Raw genomic sequence first — 17,834 nt, 5'->3', positions numbered from 1 at the left:
ATATATATATATATATATTAAATGGAAGACTTTCCTAAAATCCCATAATTAAAAATCGAAACCTGTCAATTACGATTACAACCTCATCAATCACGCAAGACCTAACGGCCAAAAGCCCCCCCAAGTCCAGCGAACTCATATAACTTAATCGAAGTCAAATTAAATAAGTTTTAATTAAACGTGCACCCATTTTTCAAAGAAATCAATCAGCTACCTTCCTCGATTTGTCTTCTCTATTCCATTATTCGCAGTCAAGTAACTTCCCCGCTAATCTCGGTCCCATCTCTCATTTTATTTTACTTTATTTCCTTCCCATTCAGTCCCTAACCAACTTTAATGTCCGAACAGAACACATACGCGCCCCAATTCTCTCGTCTTGCTATGCTAGTTGCATAGGCATAGCAAACAAGCAAAACCCAAAACCCAAAACCAAAGAAGAAATGTCTCTCCTTCTCATTCTCCAGCTCCTCCTCTTCCCCCTCCTCTGCTCCTCCACCTCCACCACCCCCAACCCTTTCGGTAAAGCACAATCTCTTCCCTTAATAACTAATAACACTAACTTATTATTAACTGTCACTAATTAATTCACTGACTACTGCTACATATATATGTGTGTGTGTGTTTTTTCTTAACAGACGTTTCATACTACATTGACTGCGGCGGTCCCACCAGCACGACGGACCCCTTCAACACCACATGGCTTTCCGACCGCAACTACACCGGAGGGTCTGCGGCGATAGTCTCGGAGCCGTTACTCTTCCATCACTCTCAGGAAAAGACACTCCGTTACTTCCCGCTCTCCTTCGGGAAAAAGAACTGCTACACCGTCTCACTCCCTAACGGCCGTTACTACTTCCGTACATTCACCGTCTACGACAACTACGACGGCAAGTCTCACTCTCCTTCCTTCGACGCTTCCGTGGAGGGCACTTTGGTCTATTCCTGGCGCTCGCCTTGGCCTGAGTCACTCGCGCGTGACGGCGCGTACTCTGATCTCTTCGCTTACGTCACCGACGGTCAAGCGGATTTCTGTTTTTACAGCATTGCCACTGACCCGCCCGTAATCGGTTCGCTCCAGATCAACCAAATCGACCCGAATTCATACGACGCCGCTTCGATCGGTCACAGTTTCATCCTCGTCAACTATGGTAGACTCACCTGCGGCTCCCCCCAATGGGGCCCAGGCTTCACCAACGACACCGACTACTTCGGCCGGTCCTGGCAATCGGACTACAGCTTCCAATCTCATATTGCCAGCAGCTCCTCCGCACTGAGGAAGATAGGCACAAACAATGCTATAAGCGGGGCCAATACGCCGCCGAATTACTTTCCGGCGAAGCTGTACCAGACGGCGGTGACGACGGACGGGGGAGAGATCCAGTACGATTTGGAGGTGGATGCGAAGCTGGATTACTTGCTGTGGTTTCACTTCGCGGAGCTGGATTCGAGCGTGAACAAGGAAGGTCAGAGAGTGTTCGATGTGTTGGTCAATGGCAATAATGTGAATCGGATTGATATTTACAAGGAGGTTGGAGGCTTCGCAGCTTATACTTGGAGTTATACGGTCAAGAATTTGAGTTCTACTGTGTTGACCGTGAGGCTGGTCAAGGCGGTTGGGTCGCCGGTGATTTCTGGGCTCGAGAATTACGCGCTGGTTCCGGCTGATCTTTCTACTGTGCCTGATCAAGGTAAACAAAGAGATTCTTGAAATTGAATTTGGGGAAACAATTTTATTTTATTTTTTGACTTTTTTACTTACTTAGACTTAAATTATAGAGACGAAATGTATATGTAGGGAAGCAAAGATTTGGATTCATATTACATTTTTAAATTTAAACCAAAAAAAAAAGGTGTGAAATATTCTTTCCTCTTTCTTGCAACCAAACCCGACTTTGAAAATTGCTGAATTTCACTCCAAAACCCTTAGAAAACTCAATTTGGAAGAGAAATGAATGTGAATAAATTAATATTCTTCATTATTACTTTTTTGTTTTTGTTTTTTGACATTTCAGTCTGCGAAGTTTACGTACCATCTTTTAGCATCATTCGTTCATGAGACAGAGAGAATCTAGAGGCGTGTTTGGCACTTCATTCTTCCATAGGTATTGGTGGAGAGCGATGTGGGAGAGTCAATAGAGAAAATTAATTTTAATTTTAATTTTAATTTTAGGTTATTTATAAGGTTATTAGTTAATTAGGGTTTTCTACGCCAATTATAATTAGGGTTTATTTTTCTTATATGAGGAAATATTGTACTTTTATCAAAGGGAGCTTATTTTGATGAAAAAAAAAGAAGAAAAAGATTTCAATTAAAATGATCTCCATCGTATGGTGTGGTGCCAACTCCAGCCCCCCTAAAACCTAAGTGCTAACACCTAGTGGTTTTCCCTTGCTTGGTATTGACTCCAAGCAAGCCTAGGTGTTGGCTCCTAGGATCTATCTTTATTTTCCGTTTGTTTAATTTATTATTCAGTTTTTTTAGAGACCATGACTTCAGATAGAATGGAATATAAGAAAATAATTCATATGGCCAAAATAGTCTAATTTGTCAAGTATCCATAGTTGACCCCAAATTTTGGGACTAAGGATTTATTGTTGTATTGAATCCCACCAAGTGCATGTGTAACCTACATATTTAAAAAAATGTCAATAATAATGTAATGGTTTGATAACAAGAATGATTTGGTGAAAATGAGATATAAGCAAGGCTGAAATGTGATTAAAATATAAAAGAAAGACTCTAGGAATCTTAGGAATGTGCTTGATTCTTTAGGTTATGTGAGCTGATACTAATCAGGTTTTCCTTTGTAGTGGTTGCTATGAGAGCATTGAAGGATTCGCTTCGTGTTCCTGATAGAATGGGTTGGAATGGCGATCCTTGTGCTCCTACAAGTTGGGATGCTTGGGAGGGAGTTACATGCCATCTCAACAAGGATGGAAAATCCCTCGTGATATCTCAAATGTAATAATCTCTTTTACTTTCAAAGCCATTTGTGTCAAAACTTTTTATTTCCTTTTCTATCTGGTAATCTAAGAAGCTATAATCTTGGGCCAAAACTCCTAGTCATTAAGTATTATATATTGATCAAGTTATACATTTCAGAGATCTTGGAACTCAAGGCTTGAAAGGAGGATATATTAGTGACCAGATCAGTCTTTTGTCAAACTTGGTAAGCCTGTAAGTATCAACTGCCAACTCTTAATGTTGTGCATCTTTTATATTCATTGATTCAACATATTACTGTGTCAAAAAATTATGATGGTTTTGCAGTTAGAAAGAGTTCAATGAGCCCTTTCTGAGTATTCTTTTCTATCTTGGAACAGATATAATTTCTCCCCCATCATAGGTCACTATGTCTTATCATATAATCATTACATATTTTTTTCTTTCTTGAAGTCTTATTTTATCACACCTGTCCTTGCGCTTTCAAGGACAGTTTCCACTTTTGGACCTCCTCTAAGTTATGCCAGGTAAATATCCTAAGCAATGAGAGAAGAATGGTGATTATGTTTAGGAACTTGTATTACTTCCAGTTATTCCCATGCTAGTTGTTGCATATTTGTACTTATCTTATGTGGCTTCCTTTAATTGGCATAAATACAATGCAATTGTGGTTAAAAGTTGATATCAGATGATACCTCAATCAAAGTTGTGTCTAGGAATTTATACTTCGTCTAGTGATTGAGATGCACACATTCATAAGTAAATTGTCAAAGGGATGGATGTTTTCCTTTTTCCATTCATTGTGAGTTTGATAGATTTCTATTGTTTATACCTTTACAAGGTTGTGCTTTTTCTCCTATTCGAGTTTGGTTAATATTCTAACTTCTAACATGGTTTCTTTAATGTTGACATTTTTTTTTTCTTTTTTTTCTTTGCTTTACATTTAAACCTAATTTGGTAATTGTTGGAGTACGCATTCACAATTCATATAGGTTTTGAATATGTAGTTAACGTATAGATTGGTTAACATTTTGAATTTTTCTAAATGTACAGGAACTTAAGTACTAATTCTTTAGGCGGTACATTACCATCTGGGCTAGGCCAAAAATCTCTCATACGGCTGTAAGTATTGAGCATTTGTTTAGTTTGTAAATTACAATTATAGACTTATAGTATTGGTTTCTACTGCATATGGCATGTTCTGGTAAGTGCCACACTGTAAACCACTAATATATTTATTTGATATAATATCACTCAGTTGATCATAATTTCATGGAAGATTCTTTGCCTTTGTTTATTTGAAAATAATTTACCTTATTGCTCAATCATGTTCCTTTTTTCTTTGGTCGTTCTTACATGGTGCATGTAAGTGGGGCCTTGCTCCCTTCAATTTATTTTGCCAATTTAATAAATTTCGTCACCATTGGAAAATTACGATTTCCCCTTTTTAAGTATGATTAATGCTTTTCTTCTTTTAGATGGTTTTACCATGTGATCAATCTTTATCTAGTGTTCAATTTCCCCTTTTTAAGTATGATTAATACTTGTCTACGGTACACTTAATGGCTCCTTTAAGATAGCTCAAGTGTAATACAAAAATCTGCTTGTTTACATATATTATTATGTTTTCTACTTCGCAGAGACTTATCATCCAATCAGTTTACAGGGTCCATTCCAGATAGTCTAGCATCTTCAAATCTGCAGCTGGTGTAAGTAGTTTGGCAGTATCCAATTTAACCACTGGATTTTATCAAACATATCTATCAACATCATATATTGTCATTTGTGGTCATTAGGAACTGTATTAATAGTATATTTTAGCATGGATAGTGGCTTGCTCAGTAATCTGGCATCTAGCATCCCATGTCTCATCAGAAGACACCATTTACTTTCTAAAAGTATCACAGCCGAATGCTTATAATTACACCATATTTGGAAAAAAAACAAAACAAAAACAGAAAGAAAGGAGAAAGCTTAGAGCTAAAATAATCAATTGCCCAACAGTTAATTAAGCCAAATGTGAAGGAAAATGTAACTTGAATAGCTAGAGTTCTTTAAGTTATAATTAAATTCTACTATCAAGCATTTCACCCATTATTCACTTATTTTAGACACTCCATACATGTGTTGGGTTTTTCTTTGAACAGTAATGCATTTTGTGAGAGTTTCTCAAATAATGTGTTAAAACCTTCTCCCAAAGTAACGCATTTAGTATTGTGGAAGATGTGGCTGCATTGGCATTCTTCCCTATTTTATGCTTGGGATGAGCTATAGACCTAGACATCCAAGGTTCGATCCCCGCTTAAGAGTTTCACTGGATTACCTAATACATGGTTCTGGTGGGTGGGGTTGTGTATCCATGGTTTACTCTCCATGGGTGGATCTGAAGGGCCCTGCCTTGGTCAGGTATCAAGTCATTAAAAAAAATAAAATAAAATTTAGGAGTATTGTTACAGTAGTAATTTAAAATACCATAATGGCAGTGTGGCACTTCTAATGGTGTTCTTCGACATAGAAACAGGTGTTCAATAGTGCATTAGTTTAAAGAAATAATTTCAATAATGTTTTGTTTTTTGATAAGTAAATAATGTTTTATTGCATCAAATATATTCTCAAAGTGTCTTACTTTAGAAATGCAAATAACACCTCTTACTTTAATGTTATATCCTTTTAACATTCTCGGACTTGATCATCTAGAAGCCATCATTTAAAAGCTGAAATTTTAATAAAATGGTTAACAAGGACATGAACTAACTTACTTCCTGAATCTAAACCACCATTTACAGACCCCATTTTTGTTTTTTCATTACAGGGTTACTATCATTTCTTAATACACCTCTCTCTTGTCAGGCTATTGAATGATAACTTATTAGAAGGACGAGTACCAGAGGAACTTTTTTCAATTGGTGTACATGGTGGAGCAATTGAGTATGATATAATTTAATTTGCTAGCAGCTACAATTAATTTGTTATATTAGTTCAAATGCTATAGAATCTGTAAGCTGACAAATTTTTGTAGTGTACATGATTTGTGATAGGCCCTAAGCTCCCTTTAGTTCTAAATTGCTTCTATCTTTTTCTAACCTTAGCTAAATCATTCATAGCTCTTGCATTTGTTTCTTTCAGCTATTCAATCCCCTAAAATTCCAGTTGAACTAAATTGTTAAAATCTTTTTTATTTCATAATGTTTTCCTTTTGCTATCTGATCCTCAATGACCTGAACCAAAACATATGCCCTCAAAACATTTTTTCCTGCCACTCCTCTCTGGGCATGTTTCCTTTGCAGAAAGATTTTGCAATTTATAAAGCAGGCTCGGTGATGAATTCTCTACCTCATGCATCTTCTTTGAAGGGGGAAAAAAAGGAAAATCACATAGGAACAGAGAAACCTGTCTCTTAGACATTGTAATCCCCTGATACTTTTTTTAAAGCCATGGAGCAACTGTTTCAGCAAGCTACCAAACTCATGTTTTCTTGAATTCTTAGTTTAAATATATCTCTCATGGTGTGTTAGGATTACCAAGCCCAATCATAGTCAAGGACTGAAGGTGCAAGCCCAATCCTTGATGTGTAAGCCAGGAATACTACTAGTACTACAAGTCAATAAACCATGGTTTATTGTATGGTTATTTTAGGGTTGAGCCTCCAATAAATACCCCATATTTGTTTCATTGTAAAACACAAATGATATTATAGTGAAGATGTAGCCGTTAGGGCTTTATCTTGTGGACGTAGGCCGTTAGGTCAAAAAATGTAATCCTTTTATTTCTGTTTTCCTACCCGTGTTCTACATCATCTCACTTCTTTACCCTTCCTCAATTCCACAGAAAGCTATGAACAGCAAAAGGTCATACCCTTGTTTTTACTAGTTAAGATTTGTTCCTTGAGAGGTTCAAATAAGAGTAACTGCAGAACCTTTTCTGCTGTGGAAAAAGAAAGCACACATTTCATGACTGATCAACACAAGTTATCCTCTTATAAGAATATCATTGCAGCAAATATAGTTAAATGAAGGGGCATCTAAATGTCTTTAAAACTTACTGACCCTAGATGTCCTTAATTGCATAATGACATGTGGGTTACATTAATCTTTTTTAGAAGTGGCTTTTCATAATATAGTTCCTTACATAATGAGCTTAAATCTTTCTTGACAGTCTTTCTGGTAACAAAGGTTTGTGTGGTGGACCTACTTTGCCAGACTGTCCTTTATTCTGGGAAAATGGCGGCTTATCTACCAAGGGTAAAATTGCGATAGGCTTATCAAGTCTTGTCTTTTTCTGTGTGCTTCTGCTGGTGATATACATGTTCTGCATCAGAAGGGGTAGAAATGATTATGACTTTGGTCTCCCTCAAGATTTAATGTGTAAGTATGATGAAAAGGAAGGACAAATTCATCAATCATTTTCAATGTTCTTTTCCTTTGCACTCTTTTATCTGTCTGGAGATACTGTAGTGTATCATTTTAGTATCTGCCCCCCGCTATCTGTGTTTTCTTTTTGTCCTTTTAAAAGTGACACATAAGAATATTCAGAGTATATTTCACTATCTGACATAAGCTTGAATTTAGAATACCAAGTAGCTCCTTAGTACTAGATTATGACGCCTTATTTCCATTTAGAACTACTGATTCCTAGCTCTGAAGCTATAATTCATTTAGTTTATCACTTAAACATGAAAATTAAAAAGCACTCCCATGTTTCTCATTCTACTACGAACCAGAATAAAAAAGAATTAAAATCTAGAATGATATGCTAATTAGGCTATAACAATAGTTGTTAGTATCATACAATACACACGTATTGTACAATACATATCGAATTGAACAAAAAACATACGATATCGTATGCATATCGATCATGGTAAAGAATTATACGATACAAAGATGCGTATCGTATGATATGGATGATACTTAGACATGTGGGTTCAAGTTGAGCTTTTTGCTCAACTTGTGCTTTGACTTGAGTCCAACTAGTTGTTAGACTTGTTTTTAACATAAAATTATTGGGTACTTGGTTGAACCCGATAAAATAACATGACCATGAATTTTTTTTTTCTTCTCTCATGGAAAATTTGGACACACACTTGGCACTTCACTTTCACATTTGCAAATTTCTATTATATACTATGAATAAAGTATTAAATAACAATATAATAATTTTTCATTTTTTATTATCATTATAGAAGTCCAAGAAACTTGAATGACAAGAAGAAATATAAAGAAACGTTATTGAAATAGAAGAAAAAAAGATAGTAAATGTTGGAGATGAAGAAGATATTAATGATAAAATGACTTTGCAAGATAATGATAACATGGACTTGGACTACGGAGATAAAGTTGATTAGGAAAGATGATGAATATGAAGAGAAAGAAAATATTATTTTAGTGCTTGGGGACTTACCTCTAGTGATTCTCTCCCCATATTTCTTAGTTCTCTCTTTTGTAATTAGTTTTCTCTTAGTTTTTTCTCTTCTCTTTCTGTAATCTTTGATATGCCTTGTGCCGTTATGCATGAGGTAGTTTTTTGAATATACTTCTTTATTACTTATCCAAAAAAAAAAAAAAATATATATATATATATATATTTTAGTTCGACCAATATGATTGTGGATCTTATAAATTTATTTTAATTTGATTCATTTAGTTAGTTTTGTTAAATATTATTGCATAAGCGATGATTAGATTAGTTATTAGTTGAATATGTTTCAAACTTATGATAAATATACCTTTCATATATGTATATCTACAATTTTTCTATAACATTTATGAAGTTTTTGTTTTATCTTACGGTGCATGATGCAACAAAATGAAAAGTCAATTCATAATAAAGTGCATTTATTTATCAAGTAAAAATAACAAAGAACCAAGCCACCACATTCCCAAGTTCTGTGTTGACATAGGCTGCATCATTTCATCTTCACTATAGTCCATAGCAATTTTGTCTAGTAGTATATGTTTTAGTGCATTGACTTATCTGATTTGGGTTTAGTGTAAAGCATTAATGAAGTATATAATGTCAACCATTATGCATTATTCATTTCCATTAAAAGGGAAATGCACCTTTTGCTTGTTGCCGTTGAATATACCGCCAAAAGTTTATGTATGGTATAGGTTCCAACTTACAAGTTGTCCAGTTATCTCATTTGTGGAATATCTTCAAAATAATCCAATATACAAGTTTCTTTTTGTGGATATGTAGACCCATTTTAAGTTTCTACTTTCTAGTACCTTTATTATTTTGATCTCATCATCAGAAAAGTTTTTTGCTTGTATGTTGAGGAACTTCCATGTGCTTTTTGTCTCTTATTCATCAAGGGAGATCTGATGCACTGCCCACAGTTGGGCTATCAAGATTCTGCGGTCTTTCAATAACTTAAAGATTTTTTATTTTTTCCCTTTGGAAGTATACATCACAGCAAAGCATTTTAGTTTTGCTATTGGCATAATCAGAGGTCTCTTCCACTTTATCTGATTTCCAACATAACAGTTGGATATCTCTTTTGAACGTCATACTGGTGAAATTAAACTTTGATTTATTTTTTAATAGAACTTTGATCTATTAGAATAGTGGTTGAATGATTAAAACCATAGTTTGCTACAAGCTTAAGCTTTTGGGATGAGTAATAATCTGTCATAGCATCAGAGCAAGTGGTCATGAGTTTTAAACATATCTCCTTGTGTTGAGCCTAATTGACTAAGGAGTCGTGTAGGTCCACACTTGAAGGGGGGGGTCGGAATAATGGTGAATTGATTTAATTCATCTTTTCCTGTTAGTCTAAGCTTTTATGAGAAGTGGTAGTTTCTTCTAAAAGTGATAGCTTCTTAGTTTGTAGATTGTGTAAAAAATTAATTTCTTCTGTTGCTTCAAGAATCAAAAGATTCCAATGCTTCATTTGTCCTTGTTTGCAAGGAAAGTCACATGTTTGAGGTAAATTTGGTGTAGTTGTAGTTACCTGGTCACTGAATAATTGGTTACAAGTAAATCTTGTGTTTGCACTGAATTTGCTTTTTACATTATTGTGAATTTTCTGTTTGTTCCAATCTTAGCCAGATGTTTGAATGTCTTGTGGAAACTAAACTGCTTCGAATGGTTGTCACTGATGCATTATTTTATACATAAAACCAGCACATATATAGGATTGTTTTCAGAAGGGGCAGTCATTGACATCTCACTCTGAATACATTACTGGAAGTTGTGGTTGAAAACTTAAAATTTCTTCAATAATTGGCTGAAAAAAAAATTCAATTTTCTTATATTATGGGTTTTTCTGGTTTAAATTTGGGAATTTTAAATGCTCTCTAAAATTTATCAAGCTGTTCCATTGTCCATTTGATGACCAACATGCTCTTAATTTATTTACGCATTATCATTTAATCAGTTGATGGGATGTTACCAATCAAAAAAGAAAATCAGTTTATCAGTTGAAAGGATGTTATGTATTAAGCTTGTTTCTTTACTGAATGTCAATCTAATTTCATGTCTTTTTCTCAGCACTGGCTGCAAAGAGAAACAAGTATCAGAGGCAGAAATCTTTGATGCTTCTTGAAATGGAGAGCCAACATGCAAAGGGACTGCCATCACCTTTTACTCCCTACTAACAGAGTTTACAGAAAAGGAGAATATTGACGTTTATGGTCTTCTCTCACCCAAAAGATGTAGAAAGTGGATCTCTAGTGTGATTATACAATATCTGAATATGATGCTAATGACTCAATGCACTGCTTCAGACGGACGATTCAGAGTTTTGGCTTTTGTTCACATTTTGTTCTGAAATGGGGTCAAGGAATGCCAGTCTGTTGAATGCAATGTGGTCTCGTGTTATTTTTGACCAGAACAAAGGTGTAACCCCACAATGTATCATACCCAGTTTGCAGCATTTTGATGAATATATGATGTAAATCTATAGTGCAATGTATGTAATGGCAACGCACCGATATGCCAACTGTTCCTAGGTTCATTATTGCTGCATGATCACCTTGATCACCTTTGGCGATTCTTTTCGTAACGTTGTATGCTGACTTGCTTAACCTCAGATGTATACCCACAATGGCTTGTTTTATATTTATTGGAAATGACAAAACTTAGGTATTCAAAATTTCTCAAGGAGATGATTTATAGTTTTTACTTCTTTGTTTGTTTTACCTTTTCGGGGTTTCTTTGATGCTCCTGTAGTTGTGTTGTGTTTTCTGTTTATACTGATATGTGATGTGCTCACTGTTACACTGATATGGGATGTGCTCAATGTTGTGGTTCAAGTGCTTGGTCCTATTCTATATTTACTTACTAGACGTTCACTGAGCTTGCGATTAGAGAAGCATCATCATTCATCAGTTAATTAAGATCATGTCCATTGGAGACCTCTATAAGCTCAGTGATCATGTGTGCTACGTATTAAGCTTTTACAAATTCTGTTGCAGTAGTTGTGCTGTGATATTGACTTGACGCTCATGAATAAAGGAATCTCTCTCTCTCTCTCTCTCTCTCTCTCTCTCTCTCATGTAAAATATAGAAAAATCTTTTAATTTCACCTTTGATCTGCCAGAATTGTTTTAAGACCGAACTAGGGACTTTGAAGATGGCTATCATCCTGCAACTTCTATATATATATATATATATATTTTTTTTTTTGTGGGAAAAAGGATCATTCATTCATTCAATCATAATAATAAAAGCATCATGATACAAGGCTTCCAATGCTGGTGGAGAGGAATCCTCCATCCAATACAGATCATCATCTAAATTCCTAGCATGTTGTGCAAGAACATGTTCTACCTTGTTACCTTCCCCCCTCCCCCTCCTAATCTTGCTAGTCGAAGCCCACTGTAAACCATGGACTAAATGACAAATATCATCCGCCACATTACCTAGGAATGAATGGTTAGCCAAGGATGAAGAAATAGCTTGTATCACATTGACATTACCTCCCTCAATAATCAATCTTGTGAACCTAGCATCCACAGCGAACTCAAGGGACCTTTTGCATGCAAGAAGTTCTGCTTCATCACTTGTAACTACCTTCGGCCCACTAGCAGTCATTGCCGCCATAACCTCACCCTTGTCATTGTGAACTATTGCTCCTACACCAGATTTCTCCAACCCCGAAAAGACTGTGGCATCAAAATTTTAGCTTGTAGACAAATGGTGGAGCTGGTTGCCAAACCTCACTGCTGGCTTGCTCCACCGGACTCACTGGCAATTGCATCTGAGAATGTTTATACTCCTCAAGGTACTCATCTGCTCTCTTATTTAGGCTAGTTGAGTCCTTCAATTTCCCTCCATACACCACACAATTCCTTTGGTTCCATATAATCCATGATTGAATCCAAAACAGCTCCATCTCCTCTGTCGTTAATCTGTCCATCAGATGCTCCATCAGTTGTATCATATCTTGAAATCTTGAACACCCTTTCTGCAGTTTCGAAATACTTCTTGCCCATTATCTTACACCGCAACACACTTCCATAATGCATGAATGGTTGACTTCGATTCCCTAGTACAGATTGGACATTTATCCTCATTGATGATCTTTTGCCTTGACAGATTGAAGCATGTGGGCAAAATATCATGGCATGCCCTCCACCCGAAGACTTTGATTTTATTTGGGATTCGAAGTTTCCACAATACCGGCCAAATCTTTTTCGTAGCACAGCCCCTTGAAGATTCTGCCCTATCTCCATTACCTTGAATCCTTCTTGCTACCTTATGTTAGGACATAAGTGATTCATGTTAGGAATATATGTCATCATGTATTGACTAATCCTTTTACAAAACGCACTTGACTTTTAATTAGGTAGATCTAGGATGTGTTTAATACTTCAAGGAACAAGGTTTCAAGTTCAAGTGTTAAAGTCATGCAAGTTTGTCCAAGAAACAAGTGAAGAAGTGCTGGTTTTTAAAGCTCGATAGCTAGTATCTATCGAGGTTTAAAAAGTTGTTCTAGCTGGATGCTCGACAGCTGCTCGATAGATAGGGTATCTATCAAGATTTATGAAAAACAGATTTTTAGTTCTGATTTTCATCCAATCCGTGAATAGATGTTTGGACTTTCTTTTCTCTCAACCCTAAACATATATAAGGATTGTTTTAAGGGCCGTCACAGGTGACATAGTTGCACGAGTATGAAGCAAAGTGTTGTTCATGCAAATTGTGACCGGAAACCTAATTCGCCATAGTTATTCTTTCTCTTGAAGAAGCTACTGCGTTTGTACGCCGTTGGGTTTTGTGACCAAGCAGTTTCGTGATCTTCATCGTGTGATGAATTGAAGACCTTTGCAGCCAACGTCCTTCTTAAGTTGGTGATTAAGTCGCGTATTGGGATCTGCGCATCTATTGATTAGTCACGTACTGAGATTCGTGCATTAAAAGGGAGAGATTGTCACTACAGAACAAGTCCAATTAGGTATTGGGGTAAGGGTTCAACTGTAGGTTGGTATAAGGTATTAAGATTCTTTTACTTGTAACAGCTTTTTGTGATAATAGTAAATTCTCAGGAGTGGTGACCTTAAAATCACCCAGTGGGATTTTTGCCTTGGAGGATTTCCCCATTCGTCAATAAATCACCGTGTTATCTTTATTTTCCATTGAATTTTATTTTAGTTGGTGATTTGTTTGTGCTGCCACGCATATTGCATATTAATCTGATTAATTAATCAACTTGGCTAATTAATTGGTTAATTCATCACAATGGGTCAATACATTCTTGGCCTATTACCTTATATGCTGATTTAACAGAAAACTTCCCATTTTTATTATACATCTAGATGATAGAGTCAGAGACATCTCTTTGGCTCAGGGGAATTCTACAAATTGCTTCGGCATCTTCTCTGTGGAACATTGACATAATCATATCACTTCTCCATGCATGCAGCTCCAGATTAATCAATTCTGAAACAACTAACTCATCAAATAGCTCATGGATTGGATGAAGAACTTTGTTTGTTGGGTGATTGGAGATCCATCTATCCCCTAGTACACTTATTGAACACCCATTGTCTACCCTCCAGTAGAAACCTGATCTAAGGATAGGTAATGCAACCATCAAACTTCTCCACACATAAGAACAACTTGGTGAGTCTTTAGCATCAAGAAAAGAGGACTGAGGGAAGTACCTTGCTTTGAAGCACTTGTATAACAATGAATCATTACCTTGAATCATTCTCCAACCTTGTTTAGCCAACATAGCTAAATTAAAATCTCTTAAATCCTGAAATCCCATACTACCCTCCATTTTTGAAGATAACTTATCCCAATTCTTCCAATGAATTTTCCTTTCATTACCTACTTGTCCCCACCAAAATTTGGCACACAAGCTATCCAATTCATCACATAGTTTCAAAGGAAGTTGGAAAACACTCATAGTGTATGTGGGTATAGATTGAGCCACTGCCTTTATGAAAATCTCTTTTCCAGCTCTAGATAACAACATGCCTTTCCATCCTTGCAATTTCTTCCATATTCTGTCTTTCAGATAAGAAAAAGTGTGGTACTTAGCCCGTCCAATCAAGGTTGGCAGCCCTAAATAAGATTCAAACCTCTCCACCTCCTTGACTCCCAAAATTTGCAGAATCCGTTTCCTTTGACTACTTGTTGTGTTATTGCTAAAATAAATTGAAGACTTCTCCAAATTTATACTTTGCCCTAAAGCCTTCGCATATGTTTGGAGGATCTTTACTATAGCCTCCCATTTAGTTTGTATAGCTTGATAAAACAATCGAGAATCATCTGCAAACAGTAAATTAGTGACTTTGGGTGCTCCTCTACAAATAGAAACTCCTTTTATCCTCCCTTCCAATTTTGCTTTTGCCAACAGAGCAGTGAAGCCTTCTGCACATAAGAGAAATAGATACGGTGATAGTGGATCTCCTTGGCGTATTCCTCTTGATGGATGTGTCATACCATAAGATTTTCCATTCACCAAAATAGAGAAGGATGGAGTAGTGACACAACTTATCACCCTCTCTATCCACAGTGCTAGGAAGCCCATCTTCTCCATAATCCCCTGAAGAAATTGCCATTCAACTTGGTCATAAGTCTTGTTGACATCTAATTTCAATGCCAAAGTCCCTTCTTCCTAGCATGCATTGTATGTAATGTCTCATAGGCCACCAATTCATTATCTGTGATCAATCTCCTTGGCACAAAGGCACTTTGAGTAGGCGAGACAATGTGTGGGAGTACCTGTTTCAATCTGTTTGCCAAAACTTTGGAAATAATTTTGTAAATCACATTACATAAACTTATTGGTCTAAAATTAGACATTTTTTCTGGGCTTTTCACTTTAGGAATAAGAATAATGTTTGTGTGATTTATCTCAGGTAACATGTTACCATTATTTAGAAAGTCTAAAACAGCAAAAATAACATTATCATCCACTATGTACCAGAATTTTTGATAGAAAATGGTGTTCATACCATTAAGTCTTGGAGCCTTTGTAGGTTCCATTTGGAATAGGGCCACTTTGACTTCTTCTGCAGTAAACTCACTAGACAAGACCTCCTGCATATCTTCAGTAACCATATTTGGAACAACATTCAGGCACTCTTCCATTTGATCACCTGCTCTTGCATGAAAAAGACTGTCAAAATAGTCTGAAGCTACCTCTACCACCTCTTCTAGATCCTCCACCCATTGCCCTTGAGCATTTTGAATACCTCAAATATGATTTTTCCTCCTCCTTTGTGTTGCTTTGGAATGAAAAAACTTAGCATTTTTGTCACCATGCTTAAACCATGAATTCTAGACCGTTGAGCCCAGTAAATTTCTTGCTTTTGGAGAAGCTCATCCATCTTTTTACTCAACTCTAAGTATTCGGCTTTGCTGGTAATAGTCACCTTGACTTCATGCAATTTGTCCAACTTTTTTTTAAATCTCTTTAATAACTGCTTCATCCAGGTCAATTCTTGTCGAGCCCCATCTCATTAATTCAGCTCCACATATTTTTATTTTCTTCTTAATTGAGACCAATCCCTGTGGATCATCAGCCTCTTTGCCCCATACTTCCTTTATTGTATCTTCACAATCATTCAAAAGTAGCCATGATTCCTTAAATTTAAATCCTCTCTCCCGTCTCTGCCTTTGTTGAACAAATGACTGTACTTGTAGCATGATTGGTAAGTGATCTGATGCATGTGCTGATAAATGTGTAATTTTATTCATTTGAAATTTCCCTATCCAATCTTTATTGGCCATGGCTCTATCCAATCTAATCTTTGTATTTGCTTCCCCCAGTGTCTTCTTATTCCATGTAAATGGATATCCCTTGAATCCAAGATCTTGAAGTTGGCAAGACTCCAAAGCTTCTTTAAAAGCTTCAACTTGTGATGTTTGTGGTGGTCTTCTACTTTTCTTTTCCGAAGCATGTAAGAATGCATTAAAGTCCCCTATGACTAGCCAGGGTCCAACCATAAAAGTCTTCAAGTATTCCAATAATCTCCATGATTTTTCCTTCTGTTGTGCTTCCGGCCATCCAAGTCAAGAACCATTTAAATCCATCCTCCTCTGTTACCACAACCAAAACATGGTTTGCAGTATAATTAATAATCTCCAAATTTACAGTATTTTTCCACAAAAGTGCTAGCCCTCCACCAGAATTAGGATGCTTAACAATAATCTTATTCTGAAAAGGAAGATTGCCATATAAATTCTTAAATCCATCCTTGTCCAGTCTTGTCTTTATAAGAAAACAGACTGTGGGAGCTTGTTCCCTTACAATCTTGTGAAGGCTTCTACCTGTCTAAGGGTTCCGAAACCCTTGACAGTTCCAGCTTATTAGCCTCATTGCTCCCGGCAAAGGTGGTAATCCACCCCCACCGATATGTCAACAAAACTTCCTTCTTCATTAACCACTTTTCCTCTTTTGTTCTCCTATTCTTCATTCTGCCCGCTAGCATTATCCCTCAGGTCTTTCTTCCCAAGTGCTGGTAATGTAATTGCCCTAGCTAAACCACCAAGGCCAAAGTCCATCCTATTGATACGAGTCCACGTATTTTTGGGCTTAGAAGTAGATGGCCTAGATTCATCAGTGGGTTTATCATTAGAGGCTAATATGAGACTTTTAACTCCATCTGAATTGTATTCTGCTTGCCCCTCATCCATTTTGAGAAAGGATAATTCCTCCCCAAGATTTGTATTCAGTTCAACATTACCATTTAAAGTTTGCGTTATTTCCGGGCTTGAACTCACTACCATAGAGTTACTCTCCTTCATGTTAGCATGGCCAGCGTAATCCACCCCATCAGTGCATGATTTCCGTATCAATCCCTGGATTCTCAGTATCATCCTTATCATCATTCCTAGGGTATCCTAGACCTACCTCCCTTGCTACCGCCTGTCGCCGTCGTCCTCAAATTTGGCACCATCAGAACTAAACTCTGTATTGGACCACTGCATGTACCCTCCTCCGTATTGGACGTGGGACTGGTGTGTTGACTAGCTGAAGCCCTTACATGACCCCTTACTGCCCTTTGGAAATCTCCGTATTGATACTCCATACTTCCACCATTTTTCTCCGCTGCATAGTGTGCTGCACAGTGTTTCAGATCATGTCCTAATATCCCACAATAATGGCAGAACATGGGTAGCCTCTCATATCTAAATGACACCTAAAATTGCTCGCCATTCGAGCCAGCAATAAACCCTCCTCTTCTAAGAGGGTTCGATATTGGTAATGCCACCCTAACTCTCATAAAAAAATTGATTTCATCCTTCCTTCTTTTCCATTCCACCTCTTCAACCTCGCCCAATCTGCTCCCAACTTCTTTTGCAACCTGGGGAGAAATCACGTCAAAAGGAGCACCCCATATTTGAACCCAGAGCTAAGCTGTCTCCATTTGTATATTTCCCACAGTCATTCCTATCCATCTCAAATTCAGATTGGAACTTAAATTGGAAC

At 36.8% G+C, this 17,834-nt stretch overlaps 2 protein-coding genes across 2 annotated transcripts; one reads left to right on the top strand and one right to left on the bottom strand.

Annotated features, from left to right (window-relative positions):
• Positions 1–240: 240 nt before the first annotated feature.
• LOC142607306 (receptor-like protein 4) lies at positions 241–11,070 on the top strand. Its single transcript, XM_075778748.1, has 9 exons — positions 241–519; positions 636–1,688; positions 2,812–2,962; positions 3,104–3,178; positions 3,998–4,066; positions 4,585–4,653; positions 5,795–5,872; positions 7,100–7,308; positions 10,436–11,070. The coding sequence occupies exons 1-9, from the start codon at positions 441–443 to the stop codon at positions 10,540–10,542; spliced, it is 1,890 nt and encodes a 629-aa protein (XP_075634863.1). The 5' UTR covers positions 241–440; the 3' UTR covers positions 10,543–11,070.
• A 4,735-nt stretch (positions 11,071–15,805) lies between these two features.
• LOC142605872 (uncharacterized) lies at positions 15,806–16,348 on the bottom strand. The gene has a single exon (XM_075777300.1). It carries the CDS (start codon positions 16,346–16,348, stop codon positions 15,806–15,808), a length of 543 nt encoding a protein of 180 aa, XP_075633415.1.
• Positions 16,349–17,834: the final 1,486 nt, after the last annotated feature.

The sequence above is a fragment of the Castanea sativa genome, chromosome 8 (genome assembly GCF_040712315.1).
Source record: "Castanea sativa cultivar Marrone di Chiusa Pesio chromosome 8, ASM4071231v1".
Classification (NCBI taxonomy): domain Eukaryota; kingdom Viridiplantae; phylum Streptophyta; class Magnoliopsida; order Fagales; family Fagaceae; genus Castanea; species Castanea sativa.
The sequence above is the reverse complement of the archived record's forward strand: the minus strand, read 5'-3'. Positions and strand labels throughout refer to the sequence as shown.

What these genes read in the sequence shown, in the direction of transcription:
- LOC142607306 (XM_075778748.1), top strand. Translation starts at nt 441, where the DNA reads ATGTCTCTCCTTCTCATTCTCCAGCTCCTCCTCTTCCCCCTCCTCTGC. An exon ending in GTACATGGTGGAGCAATTGA is followed by an intron (nt 5,873 to 7,099) that starts GTATGATATAAT and finishes CTTTCTTGACAG; the next exon opens with TCTTTCTGGTAACAAAGGTT. An exon ending in TCTCCCTCAAGATTTAATGT is followed by an intron (nt 7,309 to 10,435) that starts GTAAGTATGATG and finishes TCTTTTTCTCAG; the next exon opens with CACTGGCTGCAAAGAGAAAC.
- LOC142605872 (XM_075777300.1), bottom strand. Translation starts at nt 16,348, where the DNA reads ATGGTTGGACCCTGGCTAGTCATAGGGGACTTTAATGCATTCTTACAT.